This window comes from Nuphar pumila, chromosome 7, assembly GCF_984573655.1.
Source record: "Nuphar pumila chromosome 7, dmNupPumi1.hap1.1, whole genome shotgun sequence".
NCBI lineage: Eukaryota > Viridiplantae > Streptophyta > Magnoliopsida > Nymphaeales > Nymphaeaceae > Nuphar > Nuphar pumila.
In genome coordinates, this window is record NC_143255.1 from 17,046,610 (window position 1) to 17,063,406 (window position 16,797).

The 16,797-nt window shown below is 36.9% G+C and overlaps 1 protein-coding gene across 5 annotated transcripts in view; it reads left to right on the forward strand.

The window, feature by feature from the left end:
• LOC149831313 (DNA polymerase epsilon catalytic subunit A-like) overlaps positions 1 to 16,797 on the forward strand; it is a 154,462-nt gene that overhangs the window by 42,927 nt on the left and 94,738 nt on the right. For all 5 annotated transcript variants that reach the window (XM_090013810.1, XM_090013811.1, XM_090013813.1 and 2 more), the window contains 9 exons: positions 5,050 to 5,168; positions 5,272 to 5,404; positions 5,477 to 5,571; positions 5,802 to 5,907; positions 5,984 to 6,063; positions 6,235 to 6,411; positions 13,270 to 13,357; positions 13,463 to 13,543; positions 13,648 to 13,791. In XM_090013810.1, coding sequence (XP_089869936.1) covers positions 5,050 to 5,168; positions 5,272 to 5,404; positions 5,477 to 5,571; positions 5,802 to 5,907; positions 5,984 to 6,063; positions 6,235 to 6,411; positions 13,270 to 13,357; positions 13,463 to 13,543; positions 13,648 to 13,791 — 1,023 coding nt within the window. The remainder of the gene's footprint in view (positions 1 to 5,049; positions 5,169 to 5,271; positions 5,405 to 5,476; positions 5,572 to 5,801; positions 5,908 to 5,983; positions 6,064 to 6,234; positions 6,412 to 13,269; positions 13,358 to 13,462; positions 13,544 to 13,647; positions 13,792 to 16,797) is intronic.

Consider the following 16,797-nt stretch of genomic DNA (forward strand, 5'->3'; position numbering starts at 1 on the left):
ATATTGGCGCTGTCTTTATACTGACAGGTGACAACAATTCTCGTCAAAAACAACATTCCGTGAGATACAAATGGTTTTGGTGGCAATCTCATAACATCGATACCCTTTATAACTATCTGCATATCCAACGAATCTGCAAACACTGGTTTTGTTCCCAAACTTATTTCGTTGAGTCTTATCAATATGAACATAACAATTACAACAAAAGGACTTCAAAAGTGCATAATCAAGATGGTTACAATATAGCACGAAATACGAGGATCTTCTATTTAGAGCTTCCATGGAAAGGCGATTTATTACATAGACTGTAGAATGAAAAGCTTCTGTCCATAGTCCCACTAGTAGATCACTGACATGCATCATAACAAGGGCACTTTCTATAATATGACGATGTTTTCGTTTTGCAATCCCATTCACACCACCCATTCGAACAATTCCATTTAGTTGCAAAAGTTCAATGAAATCGTTGGAGACATACTACCCACCTCCATCACTTTGGAAATTAAGAATAATTGAGGAAAATTGATTTTTGACATAGGCATGAAACTTGCGAAAGATGTCAAAAACTTTGAACTTTTGTTTTATAAAAAGTATCCACGAATAATGAGAATAGTCATCAACAAATACAACATAATATTTACTTTCAGAGACGGAGTTTTCTGGAGCAGGACCCTAAATAGCAGAGTGCACAATCTCAAAAGGTTTCAAAGTTCTTTCATTTATGGAATGAAAATGAATTACATGACTCTTGAAAACTTGACAATTGGAACACAATGTCTTATTTAAACCATGACTCAAACCTGTCTCTGGAATCAACTTGTAATAGACAAGATTTTCAATAAATTTATGACTACAATGTCCCAATCGACTATGCCAAAGATTGACATTATTGACAAGACTGACAGTGAAAGGGACTTCTGAGGGGTCGAAGTTGATGATGAAGATGAACACTTTTGCAGTGGATTTTCCTTGACGATGTACATGTTCCCACATCACTCCCTTTCAGCGTACGTTGTCTTCATGCGAAGTTCTTTCAAATACATAGAAGTAGGAGTGAAAATAACGTAGGAATTAGTATCATCAACAAGTTTAGAAACAGACCCCAGATTTTTCTTGATATTAGGGGCACAAAGAACATCAAAAAATTTAATAAACTTAGACTCAGAAGAGGAAACAAAGACATTTTCAATATAAGTGATGAGATGTTTGACACCGTTTTCCATGAAAACACCGTCCTTTCCAGAATATCTAATGGGATTAGAAAATTTACCTGCATCTCTAATGATTTGACTAGCTACTCCAGAATCAACATACCAAATTCCTTGATCATCTTGCTTTAGATTTAGAGAGTTTAGGGTAGCAAGCAACACATTCAGATCACCTACAATTTTCTTTCCTCCAGCTAGTGACTGGTTGATACTTTAGGGTAACAAGCAATGCATTCAGATCACCTACATTTTCTTCCCCTCCAGCAAGTGACTAGTTCATAGTTGGTCTAACTGGATGCCCTTTATGATAAGTAGAGTTGTCCTCTGCATTATAGTTTGAATAATCTTTATAATAACAATTAGCTTTCACATGCCTAGGCTTTCTACATATAAAACAAATTGGGACTTGTCTGTCCCCAATATTCACACTGTTGGTGTTTGAAGCATTAGAAAAAGGTAAAATACCTCTACCTTGTTGATTTTCAGCTCTTCCATAGCCACGGCCATGGCCTCCTCGGTAGCCTCCTCTTTCTCTTCTTCTATATGTCCCTGTAAACAACACCTCATGAGAGTCATGTGACAACCCAAAGTTTCCTGTGTCATGCTTGAGGTTCATCTCAAACTGAAGTAATCGTGACTTGAGATCTTCAAAGGATGGGAGAATAGGAAAGCACTGCAACGTAGTGGAGATAACATGATACTCGTCTCCAAGGCCAACTAGTGTCTATTGGACTTTGTCACGATCAGAAACAGTGTCTCCGGCCAAGGCTAACTGATCAATTATTTCTTTCACTTTATTCAAATATTCCATAATACTGAAAGATCCCTTCTTGAGGCTTTGAAACTCTTTCTTCATATACATAACTCTGGATTCTGATTTGAGAATATGTCTTGACTATGCTGTCCAATAACTCTTTCGCTGTACAGTTGTTTGGGATTCCAATGAGAACTTCTTGTGACAGGGTATAAGTCAGGTATGCTACAACTGCTTGATCCCTTTTTACCCATGACACATATTCAGGATTCCTGATCTAGACCACATTTAATGCTCCTTTGTTGTCTCTCTGTTTTTGCATGATAAACTCTGATGGTATTTTAATTGATCCATCAAGATGGCCAGATAGATCGTGCCTTAATTTACCTTTTCCAAATAAGAAAATTACTGTTATTCAATTTCTCTGAGACAAGTTGAGGTAGGAAACTAGAAGACAACATGGGTTGTGAAACATTAGTGTCCATGAGAAATGTGTGAAGAAAAAAAACAACAAGAAAAATGATGATAGAAAAGGCCTTTAGCCAAAAAAAATGATGATTATTTTTGATGAAAAATAAACTCAAGAATGGAGAAGGCTGTTGAAATAACCAAAGGATGTGACACAATAAAGAAATAAAAGGTGGGAACCAGAATTTTCATGACACAACGATTTGAAATAGATCCATGACACAGAGATTAAGGAGTCAGATTCACGATACCAGCATAGGGGGAACGAAAACAGAAAAAAATGGGTTAGCGACACAGGGATAATATTCACGACACAAAATTTAATAATGACCAGACAAAAGGAAATCAGGCTCGTTATACAGAAAATGACAATTCTGGCCAGATATACGACACATAGAATAGCGACCAAAACAAAAAAAACAGGCAAGAAATAGTATTCACAATGCAGGGAATAGCCAGATTCGTGATACAGAATATAACAATTCTGATCATAAACGCGATACAGGTAATAACGACTGAAAATCAGACAAGAAATAACAACCCAATAAAATGGAACCTCGTTGTAGATCTGATGATCTAATGATGCAGACAAATCACGCCCAGTCAGATCTAATCACTAATCGGCACAGATCTGATCACACAGACTAATTATGCCCAATCACGATCCTTGCTTTGATACCATGATAGAACAACAAGGTGCGTATGCATACCTGGATCGATCTGCAGAAGTGATGATGACAAATGGCGACATGCTGAGTGGTTCCAATCACAAAGGCTGCAACAGTAGCACATGCATGAATCTGTTTAATATATATTACAGCCTCTAATTAGGGCTATCATACAAAGGACTAAACATCCCTTAACTATACAATCTAATTACAAAACGTGTTTGGATCTCGGATCGACATTAGACCCAAACCCGGACAATTCAGTAAATGGATATAGCGTCTTAACATAAAGAAGCATGAAAAAGGACATATATGATATAATGGGGTGATTTTTTTTAATGCTTTTGCATTGACTTTGATTTATCCCTTAAAATGAATTTCCTAAAAGATCTTTAAGGTTTTTTCTTTGTGTTTTACAAATGCAATGGTCGGTCATTTATCACTCAAATCTAACTAAAACAAATCAGTTATGATACCCTTTTATTTGATAATCACAATTCTTATTTGTTTAAATGCATGACCTTTTAATGGATGTTCTGATTTCATGTCAAGAAACCATGACTTAATGGATGCGCAATCTCATGGACCTAGCTTCTAGCTTCTGGAGCGGGTTTCGAGATGTGTAAAGGCTTTTGATAAACTATTTTTTGGATACCAAAAGGCTAACATTACCAAGCTACAGCTCAATACGATCTTTCAAGTTTCGCTGTGCAATTTTTACATTGATTACTTAAATAATGGGGAATATTTGTTGTGTATTATAAATCTAATAATGTTCATCATCATTATGCCTTTTCTCCATTCCTGTCTACTTAGAACTGAAGCTTTGATCACTTTACAATCTTTCATGTCACCTGGAACTGCCACCTTCCAAGTCTTCAATGGTCTTCCTCTTTTCCTAGCTCCTTCTACTTGTAACATGTCAACCTTTCTCACAGGCTCTATGAGAGCTCGTCGAGCAACATGTTCAAGCCATCTTAAACAACATTCATTTATTTTATCTATTATTGGTTTGACAGACTCTTAGGTGCTTTCTAATATATTCATTTCTAATGTGGTCCTTTCTTGTAACTCCATACATCCGTCTTAGCATACACATCTTTGCAACATGCTATGTCACATGGGTACCAGTGCGGGTAGGGCTACGAAGTCTATGACACAACAATTCCAAAAAATGTGGCTACTGGGACACAGCTAAATATATACTGAAAAATATATATTATATATCTAAAATATATATTATATATCTAAAATATATATTATATATCTAAAATATATATTATATATTGAAAATATAATATATAATATAGGACACGGAAATTGTTGTATCCAGGTACCAGTACCAGTGTCGACATCGGTACGGCACCCTAAGTGCCGTGTCGCTGTAACATAGGCAACATGCACTCTGTCTTGTTGCTTTTTAGTCATCCAACATTCAGCTTTACATAATAGTTCTGGTTTTATAGCAGTCTTGTAGAGGTGTCCTTTCAGTTGTTGAGGTACTCTTTATAAATCTAATAATGTTATGTTGGATAAACTGGTGTGGGAAGCTTGTAGATGGTATGCATATGGCTTCCCCTAGCTTCCTCTTTCCTCAATCCTGGAAACATGTTAAACTAGAATTTAAATTTTAAATTCGCATCGAGCAGTTATAATTGCACTTGCACATGTACATACTCTTTTTGTATCCTAATTTTCTTTAATTGTTAAAATCTGCATATATTTGTGTTTATTATTTGGTCGGTCATGTCATGTATTTCCTTTTTTGTTATATTTTCATTGCATTATTCTTCTTCAAATCTCCAATTTCACCCCCTCATCGGGTTCATGGAACTTTTTGTTCATATTGAATGCTTTAGGTTCCTTGTAAAATATTTGTTGAATATTTTCCTTTATATGTTCTCATCAAACTTATTGAGAGGTTCTGCATACTACCTTTTGTTTATTCCAGCCACCATCAATCGTTACAGACGAGATTTGCACTGCATGTGATTTCAATCGTCCTGGCAAAACTTGCCTTCGCCATCTTGACTGGGTATGGCGAGGAGAGACCTTCATGGCAAAGAGAAGGTATTTATATGCTATATTATGTGTTTCTTTTTTCGGTCCTCTAGATTTTTAGATTTGTACAGTTCATTGTGAGTTTATGTGCTTGCGTCTCATCTCTTCATAGTGAGTATTACCATCTGAAAAGTCAAATCGAGTCAGAGCTTGTAGATGGTGAATTATCAATATCCTTCCTTGATCTCCCAAAGGCACAACAGCAATTGAAGCTGAAGGATCGTTTGAAAAAGTATTGCCAGAAGGTGGGGGTTATATAGTTGCATTTTATTTTTCCCCACATCTAGTTTGTTCAGGACATATTCTGCTTGTATTAGGTATATAAAAGGGTGGTTGACAAACCTGTTACTGAACGACGAGTTGCTGGGATCTGCATGCGTGAAAATCCATTCTATGTGGATACTGTACGCAGGTTTGTCATTCTGTATTCTCCATTAGGTGTTGATTTCTTATTCACTCGGAATTTTGTAACAAATATTTACATTATTGTTACAGACAATGTCTCGTATGATCAATTATCGTTCCTTTTTTGATATTTTTAATGTTGGAGGCATAAGTGACCTTGATCTATTGTGCTCCATTTTTATATTGATCTGTTACATTAGGGACCTGCATACTTACCTTTTCTTTTGCACCGGTTAGTTTTCGAGATAGAAGATATGAATACAAAGGTCTTAATAAAATTTGGAAGGGAAAACTGGCAGAGGCAAAGGCTAAGGGAAACTTGTTGCAGATACAAGAGGCACAAGTGAGTGTAATACTTTGAGATGAACTAAATGGTAGACTGTTTGGTAAAAGTTTCCTTTGTTCTCTGGTTGATGCAGGATATGGTGATTTTATATGATTCACTTCAGTTGGCTCACAAGTGTATACTTAATTCCTTCTATGGATATGTTATGCGCAAGTGAGTTTTGAATTCTCTACTGGCTATCCATGTTTTGTTATAGTTTGACATTTCTACTCATCCTCCTTTGAGCATGGACGGCTATGTTTTATTGATTTCTTTTTAATTTTTCCTCTTTTTTATCATTTGTCTGATAATGATTAAACAATTGTTTTGTGTAAATTTATACAGGGGAGCCAGATGGTATTCTATGGAGATGGCTGGAGTTGTTACTTATACGGGAGCTAAAATTATTCAGAATGCTCGATTGCTTGTTGAAAAAATTGGAAGACCGCTTGAACTGGATACAGACGGGATTTGGTGTGCACTGCCAGGATCGTTCCCTGAAAACTTCACATTTAGAACAATGTAAATTTCCTCTCATTTGTGCTTGTTCTTTGGTAAATTCATTAGCATGAAAATAAAATGGAGACATTGCTCCTTGTTGTTTCGTACCTTGATCTTCAAGAGGCTTAAATTTCTTGTATTTTATTTAGCATGATCTTTCGTAATATAAGCTTTAGAGAAACCTATGCTGGTCATGTTTGTAGGACGTCTTCTTGCTTTAAGCTATTGCTTAGTGTATTTATCATATAGTAGTAGTCTGTGCTTCATCGCCTTTTAATCTCTCCATATTGTGCTTTCATTGGAAATTCGCAAGTAAATTGCTCCATAGTTTTAGTTCAAGTTCATAGTGACAGTCATAGGTGAAGGGACAGAGATCGAACAATTGATTCACTGTATCAAAGGTTGATATCTTAAAGGAAAAGTTTCAGTTTTGTTGATGGAAGCAGTATAAGGTCATATTAGAATCTTTAGCATGATGGATATGATAATTTGATGTCTTGCAACATGTTACTAACTAATAGCCAGCTTAGATTTTGTCGCAAGATTCCATAACGATGCCCTGGGTTGTGAATTGTTCCAAAAGACCCTGCCGCATATTTGAGGATTCTTTTAGTTTTTCAATAGCTTGATATTTAGTGGTGAGACATTGAACTTTGAAGAGATCCTTGATATTGTCTTTCTAAAGGATGATTAAAGAAAAGTAGTTTCTTGACTGCTTCATGGTAATGACTGTTGTCCAGCCATACTTTCTAGCCACTAATATTAGATCTCTCATGGAGTAGATGCAGTATATCATCGTTAGTTCCCTCCTAAATATATGTCACTGATGATATCGTTGTCATCTCATTGTTTCTTCTTTCTGCTCCAAGAAAGCCACTAGTCTTCAATCAATGTGCAAAATCTATATCTGACCATGAGTGCAGCCACCAAGTTTCGGTACATCTAGGCTTGAACAGGGGCGTAGCTAGGATTCATGTGAGGGGGGGGGGGGTGCAAACAGGGGTGTAGCAAAAAAAAAAATTGGTGTGATAGTCTGGGGTTAATAAAAATTTTTTTTGGAGCTAAAAAAAAATGGCTACAATTATTAATAAAAATCTATTTCATATGGACAAATCAAACTATTTGCTGCAGTCAGGGCTGGGCTAGGACTGGGCTACAGAAATAGATAAAAATCTATTTCATATGGAATCAGGACTGGGCTTTTAAATTATATTTTATTTTAACTGGGCCGGGAGGCAGGACTGGGCTACAGCCCAGTCCCCCCCCCCCCTCAGCTCCGCATATGGGCTTGAAGCTCTAACTCTAATACAGAAGAGATGTCACATGGGCACACAGTTTGTGGTCCCATTAGGAGATGCGACATGCCACATGAGGTGCTATGACAAATTTTAAACTTTTTAAAATATTTTTCACTAAAAGTTTTCATTTTCTTTTGGATTTTTATATATTATACCTATTTTTGATTGAGTTATATATTATACCTATTAAAATTATATTTTTCAAAAAATGAAAAATTTAACTAAAAATGGTTATGTGTCCTACTTTCCATAACAATCATGTATGCATGTCTTGAATCCACATTATACATGTTAAAACTACCATCCTTTTATCTATTTGAGAGAGAGAGAGAGAGAGACTTCATTAACCCTAATCGCCTATTTAAATAGGGATTAGTTAAGTGGAAATTTTACAAGTAGTCATACGTAATTGTGCTAAATTGCGTATGACCACCCTAGATTTGTGAATATTGCTTTTAAAACTCCCCCTCAAGCTGGAGCATATATATCTATCATGCTCAACTTGCTGCAACATCTTGAAAAACCTGCACTTGCGATAGGCTTGGTGAAACATTTGCAACTTGGTCCTCAGAAGTCACATGACTAGTAGAAATATGCCCCGACTGCACTAAGTCACGTATATAGTGGCAATCAACTTCGATGTGTTTCGTTTTCTCATGAAAAACTGGATTGTTAGCTATATAGGTGGCTACTCTATTATTACACATCATCAACCCGGGGATGTAATCGTCACTTGTAGATCTTTCAGAATGGACCTAACCCACATCATTTCAGCAGCTGTTTGAGTCATAGCTCTATATTCTGATTTAGCACTCAATCGAGCTACCACAGTCTGTTTTTTACTTCTCCACGTAATTAAGTTTCCTCCTACAAACACGTAGAACCCTGTGGTGGACTTTCTATCATCGATGGCCCCTGCATAGTCTGCATCTGAGTACACAATCATATCAAGGTTGGACCTTTGTTTATATAGCAATCCCTTTTCAGGAGAGGGTTTTAAATACCTGAGAATCATCATAGCTGCCTGCCAGTTCCCTTGGGTTGGTTTGTCTATGAATTGGCTTATCTTGCTCACGGTCAAGGAGATATCTGACCTTGTTACAATAACATATAAAAGTTTACCAACCACGGATCTAAAACTACTACTGTCAATTGGTTCTGCTTGTTCATCATACATATAAAGTTTAGGATCCATTGATATATTTGCTGGTTTGGCACCTAACATCCTTGTTTCCTGCAGTAGGTCAAGTACATACTTTCTATGTGATAGAATTAACCCTTCACATCTTCTAGCCACCTCTATGCCCAAGAAATATATGAGAGAACCGAGATCTTTTGTGACAAAGTGCTTCTGAAGATAATTTTTTGTGTCTGAGATGTCCTTTGCACTGCTCTCTGTAAGAATAATATCATCCACATACACAACCATAACCACAATACCAACGAAGGTTTTCTTGATAAACAAGGAGTGATCTGATGCTGACCTGTTGAAGCCAAATGCAGACATAATTTCAAATAACTTCTGAAACCAGGCACGAGGACTTTGTTTTAGACCATATATGCCCTTCTTTAGTTTGCACACCTTGCTACATTCCCCCTGAACCTCAAACCCGAGAGGTTGCTCCATGTACACAGTCTCATACAGATTCCCATACAAGAAGGCGTTTTTCACATCTAACTGACATAAACTCCACCTACAATGAACAACTACAGATATGACCAGACGAATAGTCCCAAGACGGACGACTGGAGAAAAAGTCTCAAAGAAGTCAACTCCATATGTTTGAGTATACCCTTTAGCCACCAACCGGGCTTTGTATCTTTCATTGGAGCCATCCGAGTTATACTTAATGGTGTAGACCCACTTACATCCAACGATATCTGCATCAGTAGGTGGAACAACCAAATCCCATGTGTCGCATGAGAGCAAGGCATCCATCTCAACCTGCATCGCTTGCTTCCACTTAGGATCTAACAACGCCTGATGATGATTAAGTGGAACAGATGTGGCAGATAAAGCTGAGATAAAACTCTTCATGTGAACCCCAAGCCTTGCTTCAATAACAAACTGGGAAATAGGATGTAATGTGCATTGTCTTGTACCTTTCTTGATAGCTATAGGTCTGTCATCATCAACATTAGACAACTCAATATTTTCAGGTGAACTTACTTCTGAAGAAGGCAGTGATGTAGGATCTGATTCAGGTGGTGATCTGCGAGTGTACACCATAGGAGGATCACGATACCGAGCAACTGTAGGAGACTGAGAATGAGTAATAGTTTGTGAAAACGACTCCAAGGAAAAAAGAGTAACAGGAAGAGGCATGACATCACCCTGTTCAACATGTAGTCTGGACTCTGGATGCAGTGGTAGAAAAGTATGGAGAAATTGGTGGAGATGTAAATCATAGGATAAAGGTTGGGTGGATGAAATGGAAAAGTGCAACTGTAGTGTTGTGCGATCGTAGAATGCCATTGCGGTTGAAGGGAAAGTTTTATAGGACGACAATTAGACCCACTTTACTATATGGTACGAAATGTTGGGCTGCCAAGAGACATCATATTCAAAAAATGAGTGTAGTTGAGATGCGTATGCTTAGATGGATGTGTAGAAATACAAAAAAAGATAAGATTCGAAACGAGGAGATATGTAAGAAGGTAGGCGTTGCATCCATTGAAAATAAGATGAGGGAGAATCGTTTACGGTGGTTTGGGCATATTCGGCGAAGGTCTAATGCTGTTGCTGTTAGAAGGATGGAGAAATGGGAAAATATGTTAGTTAAAAGAGGTCGGGGTAGGCCTAAGAAGACTTGGATGGAGATGATAGGAAATGATTCAGCTTTGAACCTCACTGAGGACATGGCATTGGATAGAAATGATTGGAGGAGAATGATTCATGTGAAAGACCCAGAATGATTGTCTTTTTTGGTTCATATCGCCGACCCCAATTGTTTTGGGATGAAGGCGTAGTTGTTGTTGTTGTTGTATGCTAATCTAACCCTTATTTATGTGTACATTGTGTGAAAATATCTTAAAAGAGATAACGTGCATAGAAAGCACAGCCACCACAAAGGAAAATGTGCACAAAGGCACAAGAACACTTAGAAAAAGATGTACTCAAGGTACAAAAAGAGAACACAAATGCAAAATTATAAAAGATTTTATTGAACAATGGAGAACAATGCTCCAAGCATTGAATAACATTTAAGAAGGGGGGTCACCCCTATTTATAAGAAGAGAGAACCTTGGAGGGGCTCCCACTAGACGTTGGAGCCCCTCCAACGTCCCCCTCCAAGTTGACTTAGTCAACAAATAAGAAAAGAAAAAAGGGAAAAGAAAAAGGAAAAAAGAAAGTTACAAGCATATGCATTAGTGTGGATATGCGTAAAAGGAGGAAAAGACAGAAATACCCCTAGGAGGTTTACATGATAGAAAAATAATATATATTTATATATATAACGATAGATACATATACATATATGTATGATATATGTGTGTGTGTGTACACTAACACAAGATACAATTTAACACATTGCATATCAGGTCACATAAAAAAAACTGTATGTGTTCTCAGCTCTTGATTGGAAAACACATACTTGCCACACCAAAATATTTAATATAAACCACACATAATTAGAACCCTTTTTTTTTTTGAAAACACGTGACCCAGCCAACCTAGTCGGCTGGGTCTAGCACACGGCCAGACCCACCCAGCCGACTCAGTCGGCTGGGGCTGACTGCCCCAGGGCTCAGCCGACTAGGGTCGACTGGGCCCGAACATGAAACAAAAAATTTATTAACTCTTTTTTTTTTGTTCAAAACATGCCCAGCTGACTACTCGGCTGGGCTTGGCTGCCCACCAAGCTCGGCCTGTCAGGCCAGCTGAATTCGGCTGGTCTGACAGCCAGCCTACACAGGATTTTTTATTTGACATGGCCAGCACCTAGCTGGCCGGGTTGAAACCCTAGCCCAACCGACCCAATCGGCTGGAGGCCTGGAGCTGCCAGCATATGGCTCAGCCGACTATGGTCGGCTGAGGCCTAACACAGTAAAAGTTATGTATATATTACCAACAGAGATAAAAATTTCAAGCATGCATGTGCACAAGGAAGAAAGAAAATCTCATATGTTTTAACTTTTATAGGTTAATAGAAGAAGTACTTTTGTATGTTATATTTAATTAGTTTTTAAGTAGTTTTTTTACTTTTTAATCTCATATGTTTTAACTTTTGCAGGTTAATCTCATATTTTATAGTAGTTATTTGAGATTTTCTATTGCTTATTGGTTGTTGCTTTATAGGACATTATATTTTTTAATTATATAATTAGTTTTCCAGTTATGTAATCAGTTTCTTAGTTACTTTTATATGTCAATCTCATATTTTTTAGTACTTATTTGAGAATTTCTATTTCTTATTGGTTGTTACTTCATCAATAAAGCATTTCTTTATTTATTTATATTTTTAGATATTTTTTTATAATTTTTTAAGTAACTTTTTTTTGAGGCTTACGCTTTACGCCTCGAGGCTTACGCCTCGCCTCAGTTTTTGGTGGAGCGCCTCGCTACGCCTCAACGCTTTTCACAACACTGATTATGACAATCAAAGTGCTATTCATATCACAAAGAATCTAGAATTTCATGAGAACCAAACATATCGAGATTGATTGTCACTTTACTCGTAGGGCATATTTTGATGGAGTCATTTCACTAACATATATAGAGACTACTCACCAGATTGCAGACTGCTTTATTGAGAGCTTGCCACTAAAGGCATTTCAGACATTTCTGTTCAAACTTGGAATGATTGTGTTCACATCATCTCAAGGGGGAGTGTTGAGAAATGTAATATCATGTATTATGATTGTGGGTAATAGTCACTTTTGTATTATGTTATGTATGTGAGGGTAGTAGACTAGTAATGTATTTTAGCCTTAAGTAGTGTTTTAGTGAAAGCAGGAGGGCCATTTTGGTCCTATTATGTCATTGTAGGGTGAGGAAGGGGTTGGCCCTTATGTTGTATACTCATTTTCTTTTCTTGTTAATCAAGCTTCTATTTCTTTGTGCCTCTATTCCATGGTTGCTCTTGTATGACCTCTAGGGACTTTGACCTCTTAGTCCCTAGAGGTCATATTTGTGGCATACTTATTCTGTGACAAAGTATACGTGTCCCGTAGTCATGCAATCTGTAGCCCCTGGAATCACCATAAAGTGCTAAGATCCTTCGTGTACATTTGAGATGGAAGTGCTATAGTAGCCACTACTGCAACTAGAAGGCCGTATGGAGTAGGCAAAAAGATCCTCTAGTGCAGATGCCAGACTATGGATTAGTTAGTTGCTTGAGTGGTTGGGATGAGTTTTTGCCTCTCATTTTTCTTTTTTTCCTCAAGTGGGGTTGCGAACATTTAGGGAGTTAGGCTTTAACATCCTTGAAGTTGTGACATGTTCAGCATATTTATTTTACAAGTTTTATGTTATTTCATCAATAGTTTTCTCTATTTTATTTTGTTAGTTTTATGAACTATTTCAATATCGGTTTTCTTTGGAGTGTAATAGTGGGCCTTGTTTTTATCTTTTTCACAGAGATTCAAAGAGGAAGTTCACAATTTCTTATCCTTGTGTTATGCTGAATGTTGATGTTGCGATAAATAATACAAATGATCAGTACCAGGTTGGTATGGTTTATTTCTATGTGGTTGTCAGTGGTTAGCTTGTTTGAAGCTGTTGTAAGTTGCACTAGAGAGTTTTATTTTAACTTTTGATCTTCTGCATTCAGATGCTTGTCGATCCAGTTAGCAAAATATACACCACACATAGTGAATGTTCAATTGAATTTGAAGTAGATGGACCATATAAGGTGAATGCACCAGGAAGCATTGTGATGGTTGTTTGCTGTACCAAATCCTAGATAACTTCCATTGTTTTTTCCTAACCATTTACATATGCCTTTTCTGTTTTTAGGCCATGATACTTCCAGCTTCAAAGGAGGAAGGTATTCTAATTAAAAAAAGATATGCTGTTTTCAATGATGATGGGACTCTAGCAGAGCTTAAGGGCTTTGAGATTAAGCGAAGAGGAGAGTTGAAGCTCATCAAAGTGTTCCAGGTATGTGCATTTCATGTGCCTAAATCCTTATGCTGCTCTCCAACCATATAATTCAGGAGCATGATGCTTACTTTTCCATTATAACTAACGTATTTTCCAACTGATTTTGATGTCAGTCAGTCTGGTGTACCAATTTAAACATGTTTTGCCATATGTGTAAAAGAGCCTCTTGTTGTTTGTGATACTTTCTTTTTTGATCTTCATATATAATACTTGGGAGTGTCAAATTCATGCCTTCTCTTTGTTCATCAAGGCAGGTTACAATTCTTCTTGTTGGCTGTGCCTGAATTTTTTTTTTACTTTTTCAGTAAATTTATGGATTACTAACTGTACATGTTAATAGCCTCAAAACCCCCCAATATGTTTCTTCTGCTTTTCTTCTTTGTGTGGAGGCTGCACACTCCTTTTATTGATATGGGAGCCCTAATAAGGCGCTACATAAAAGTCAACATGATTGCAATTACAGCAATGCTACCAAAGTGGTGTAAAAGAGTAAAGCATACAAATAACAAGGAATATGCTGCAACACAAGCAACAAAAGTAGCAATAAATAATTGTGACAGGTGGCAGCTGAATATGGGAGTGAGTGGAATGACGATAATGCCCTTGGACTAATACACAGTTCAGCTTAATAAATCCATCTTAAAACTGCAAGGGGTGTACATGCAGTAAGTGTTTATTTTCAAGATCAGTAAAATTGAGTATGGTCCAGAGTTACCAGTCGGGGAAGCGGGAACGGGAAGCGAGGCTCTTTCAAAAATTTAGGAAGCGGGAAGCGTGGGATGACTTGGAAGAAAATTACGAACCGTCTCGGAAGCGACCTAGGAAGCGAACCGGAAGCGAAAAAATGGAAAAATGGGGAAGCGTGCTTCCTAAAAAAAAGCGCGTTTCCCTGCACATTTCAGAAGCGCGACGTTTCGCGCTTCCGAAACGCGCTTCGGGGAAGCACACTTCCCCATGCGCCTAGGCGCTTCCGGTAGCTCTGGTATGGTCCACACATGAAGCTTTAATTATTTTTTGCTCTATATATTAATAATAATGAAACATCTATGAATAAAATCCAATAGTTTGATGCAAGGTTTCCATACCAGGAAGCGGATGCGGGAAACAATATGAGAAGCGAAAGTACAGGCATTTTAAAATTTAAAGAGAGAAGTGAGGCATCAATTTGAAAATGAAACAAGAATAAAAAAGGAAGCAATATGAGAATTGAATAGGAATCGAAGAAGCAAATAAAAGTGATTATTTTTATATTTCATGACTTTTTAGTGTCAGAATTAAATTTTTGTTAAAATCTAACAATGATGGTTACCAATTTAGAGAAAGCACATTTAAAATAATTGGAAGAGTGAGAAGAAGCACATAGAAAACATGAAAAGAAACATGAAAAGAAACATGAAAAGAAACATGAGAAAAGCATATAGTAAGCACATAGGGAGGCATGAATGATATGTGTGGGAAGCATAGGAGAAGCGTGGGAGAATTGATAATCTCATGATGTTTTGGAAGCGATGAGTATCGTGCTTTCGAAGCGAGTTTCTAGGAAGCGAGCTTACCACCTACCTAAAAAGCTTTCGGTAACTCTGGTTTGATGCAGATTGAAGATGTGTATTCTACTACTATACCGATCTTACGTATTGTAACAACCCTAACTTATCCTTGTGAAAAGTGAAATATTTTTTTTAAAACAATTACAGAAACCAAACCCAAGGATCCGGGGTCTCATAGATTTAATAATTACCAAACCATAGTGATAGTGCATTGAATCAACGAAGGATAACCAACTTTATTAACCAATATAATGAATGTCATAAAAACATAAATAAAGAAAGTCTGTAACATAGAGCCACTCTATCAAGAACATCAGAAACAGATCACGTGAACTCGCAGGCTCCATGTAGCAGTCACCCCCATCACTGAGCTCCCGGTTCTGAAAGACATTTTGAAATACAGGGTAAGAACCAAAGTTCTTTGTACGAATTCTTCTAAAAATCTAAACAGAAAGCAAAGTGCATAAACCAAATTCATGCATAAATTCAGAGGAATATAACAACAACAATTTCATAATCAATTTACCAATCAAGCATTTAAAATAAGTACTATGCAATAACAATTTTTATACGAGACAAAATAAGTATGAATGCACGAACTAATGCAGAACAGTAAAGATACATGATTCAATGCACATGCATGAATGACTTATTAAGTTTTTATCAGTTTTCTTTTGCATGCATCTCCCTATTAAATGTACACATTTTTTTTTTGTTTCATTTTTCTTTAAACCCTCTGATACTCAAAACAGGCACAACAATTCCTAAAGTCCAAGTTAGGTTTCCAGTTGTAGCTTAACACACAATTTGTATTTTATTATTGGGTTCCACACATGTTCTTCGACCGATATCAGGAATCAGCACCATAAATTGAAACATTAAAAATCAACATCCACTTATGCTACTTTCTTGGTATATCAATAACAACAGCTGTGTCAACAACACCACCCTCATGCAAAGTGACTGAAATCTCTCTAAAACCGTGGTCGGAAGGTGAACTACCACATTGGGTTCATGGGCACAAACGCATACGGAGTTTTAGTATTCTCATGGTTTCTCCAAAACCGCCATCCAAGATTCCCACACTGTAGAAGGGACATCATAAAAGAAAATTAGTTACACTATTTTTCTCTTTTATCTTTTTAAACAAATTTCAAGTTCTCTACACAAGAACCGTTTTAGAACTCCAACATAGAACTCCAACATAGAACCGTTTTATCTTTTTAAACAAACGGTTCTTGTGTAGAGAACTTGAAATTTCCTTCCTATCTTTTTAAACAAATTTCCTTCCTCTCTTTCTTCTCTCTTCTCTTTTTTTTCTCTTTTTCTTCTCTCTCTAACTACTCTTATTATCCTCTTATATTTTATTTTTATTTTTAATTTTTAACTAATTTGGGATCTATCTAGAACACTTGTCGAGGTCGAGTTCTACTCCATGTAGAACTCCACCTTATCC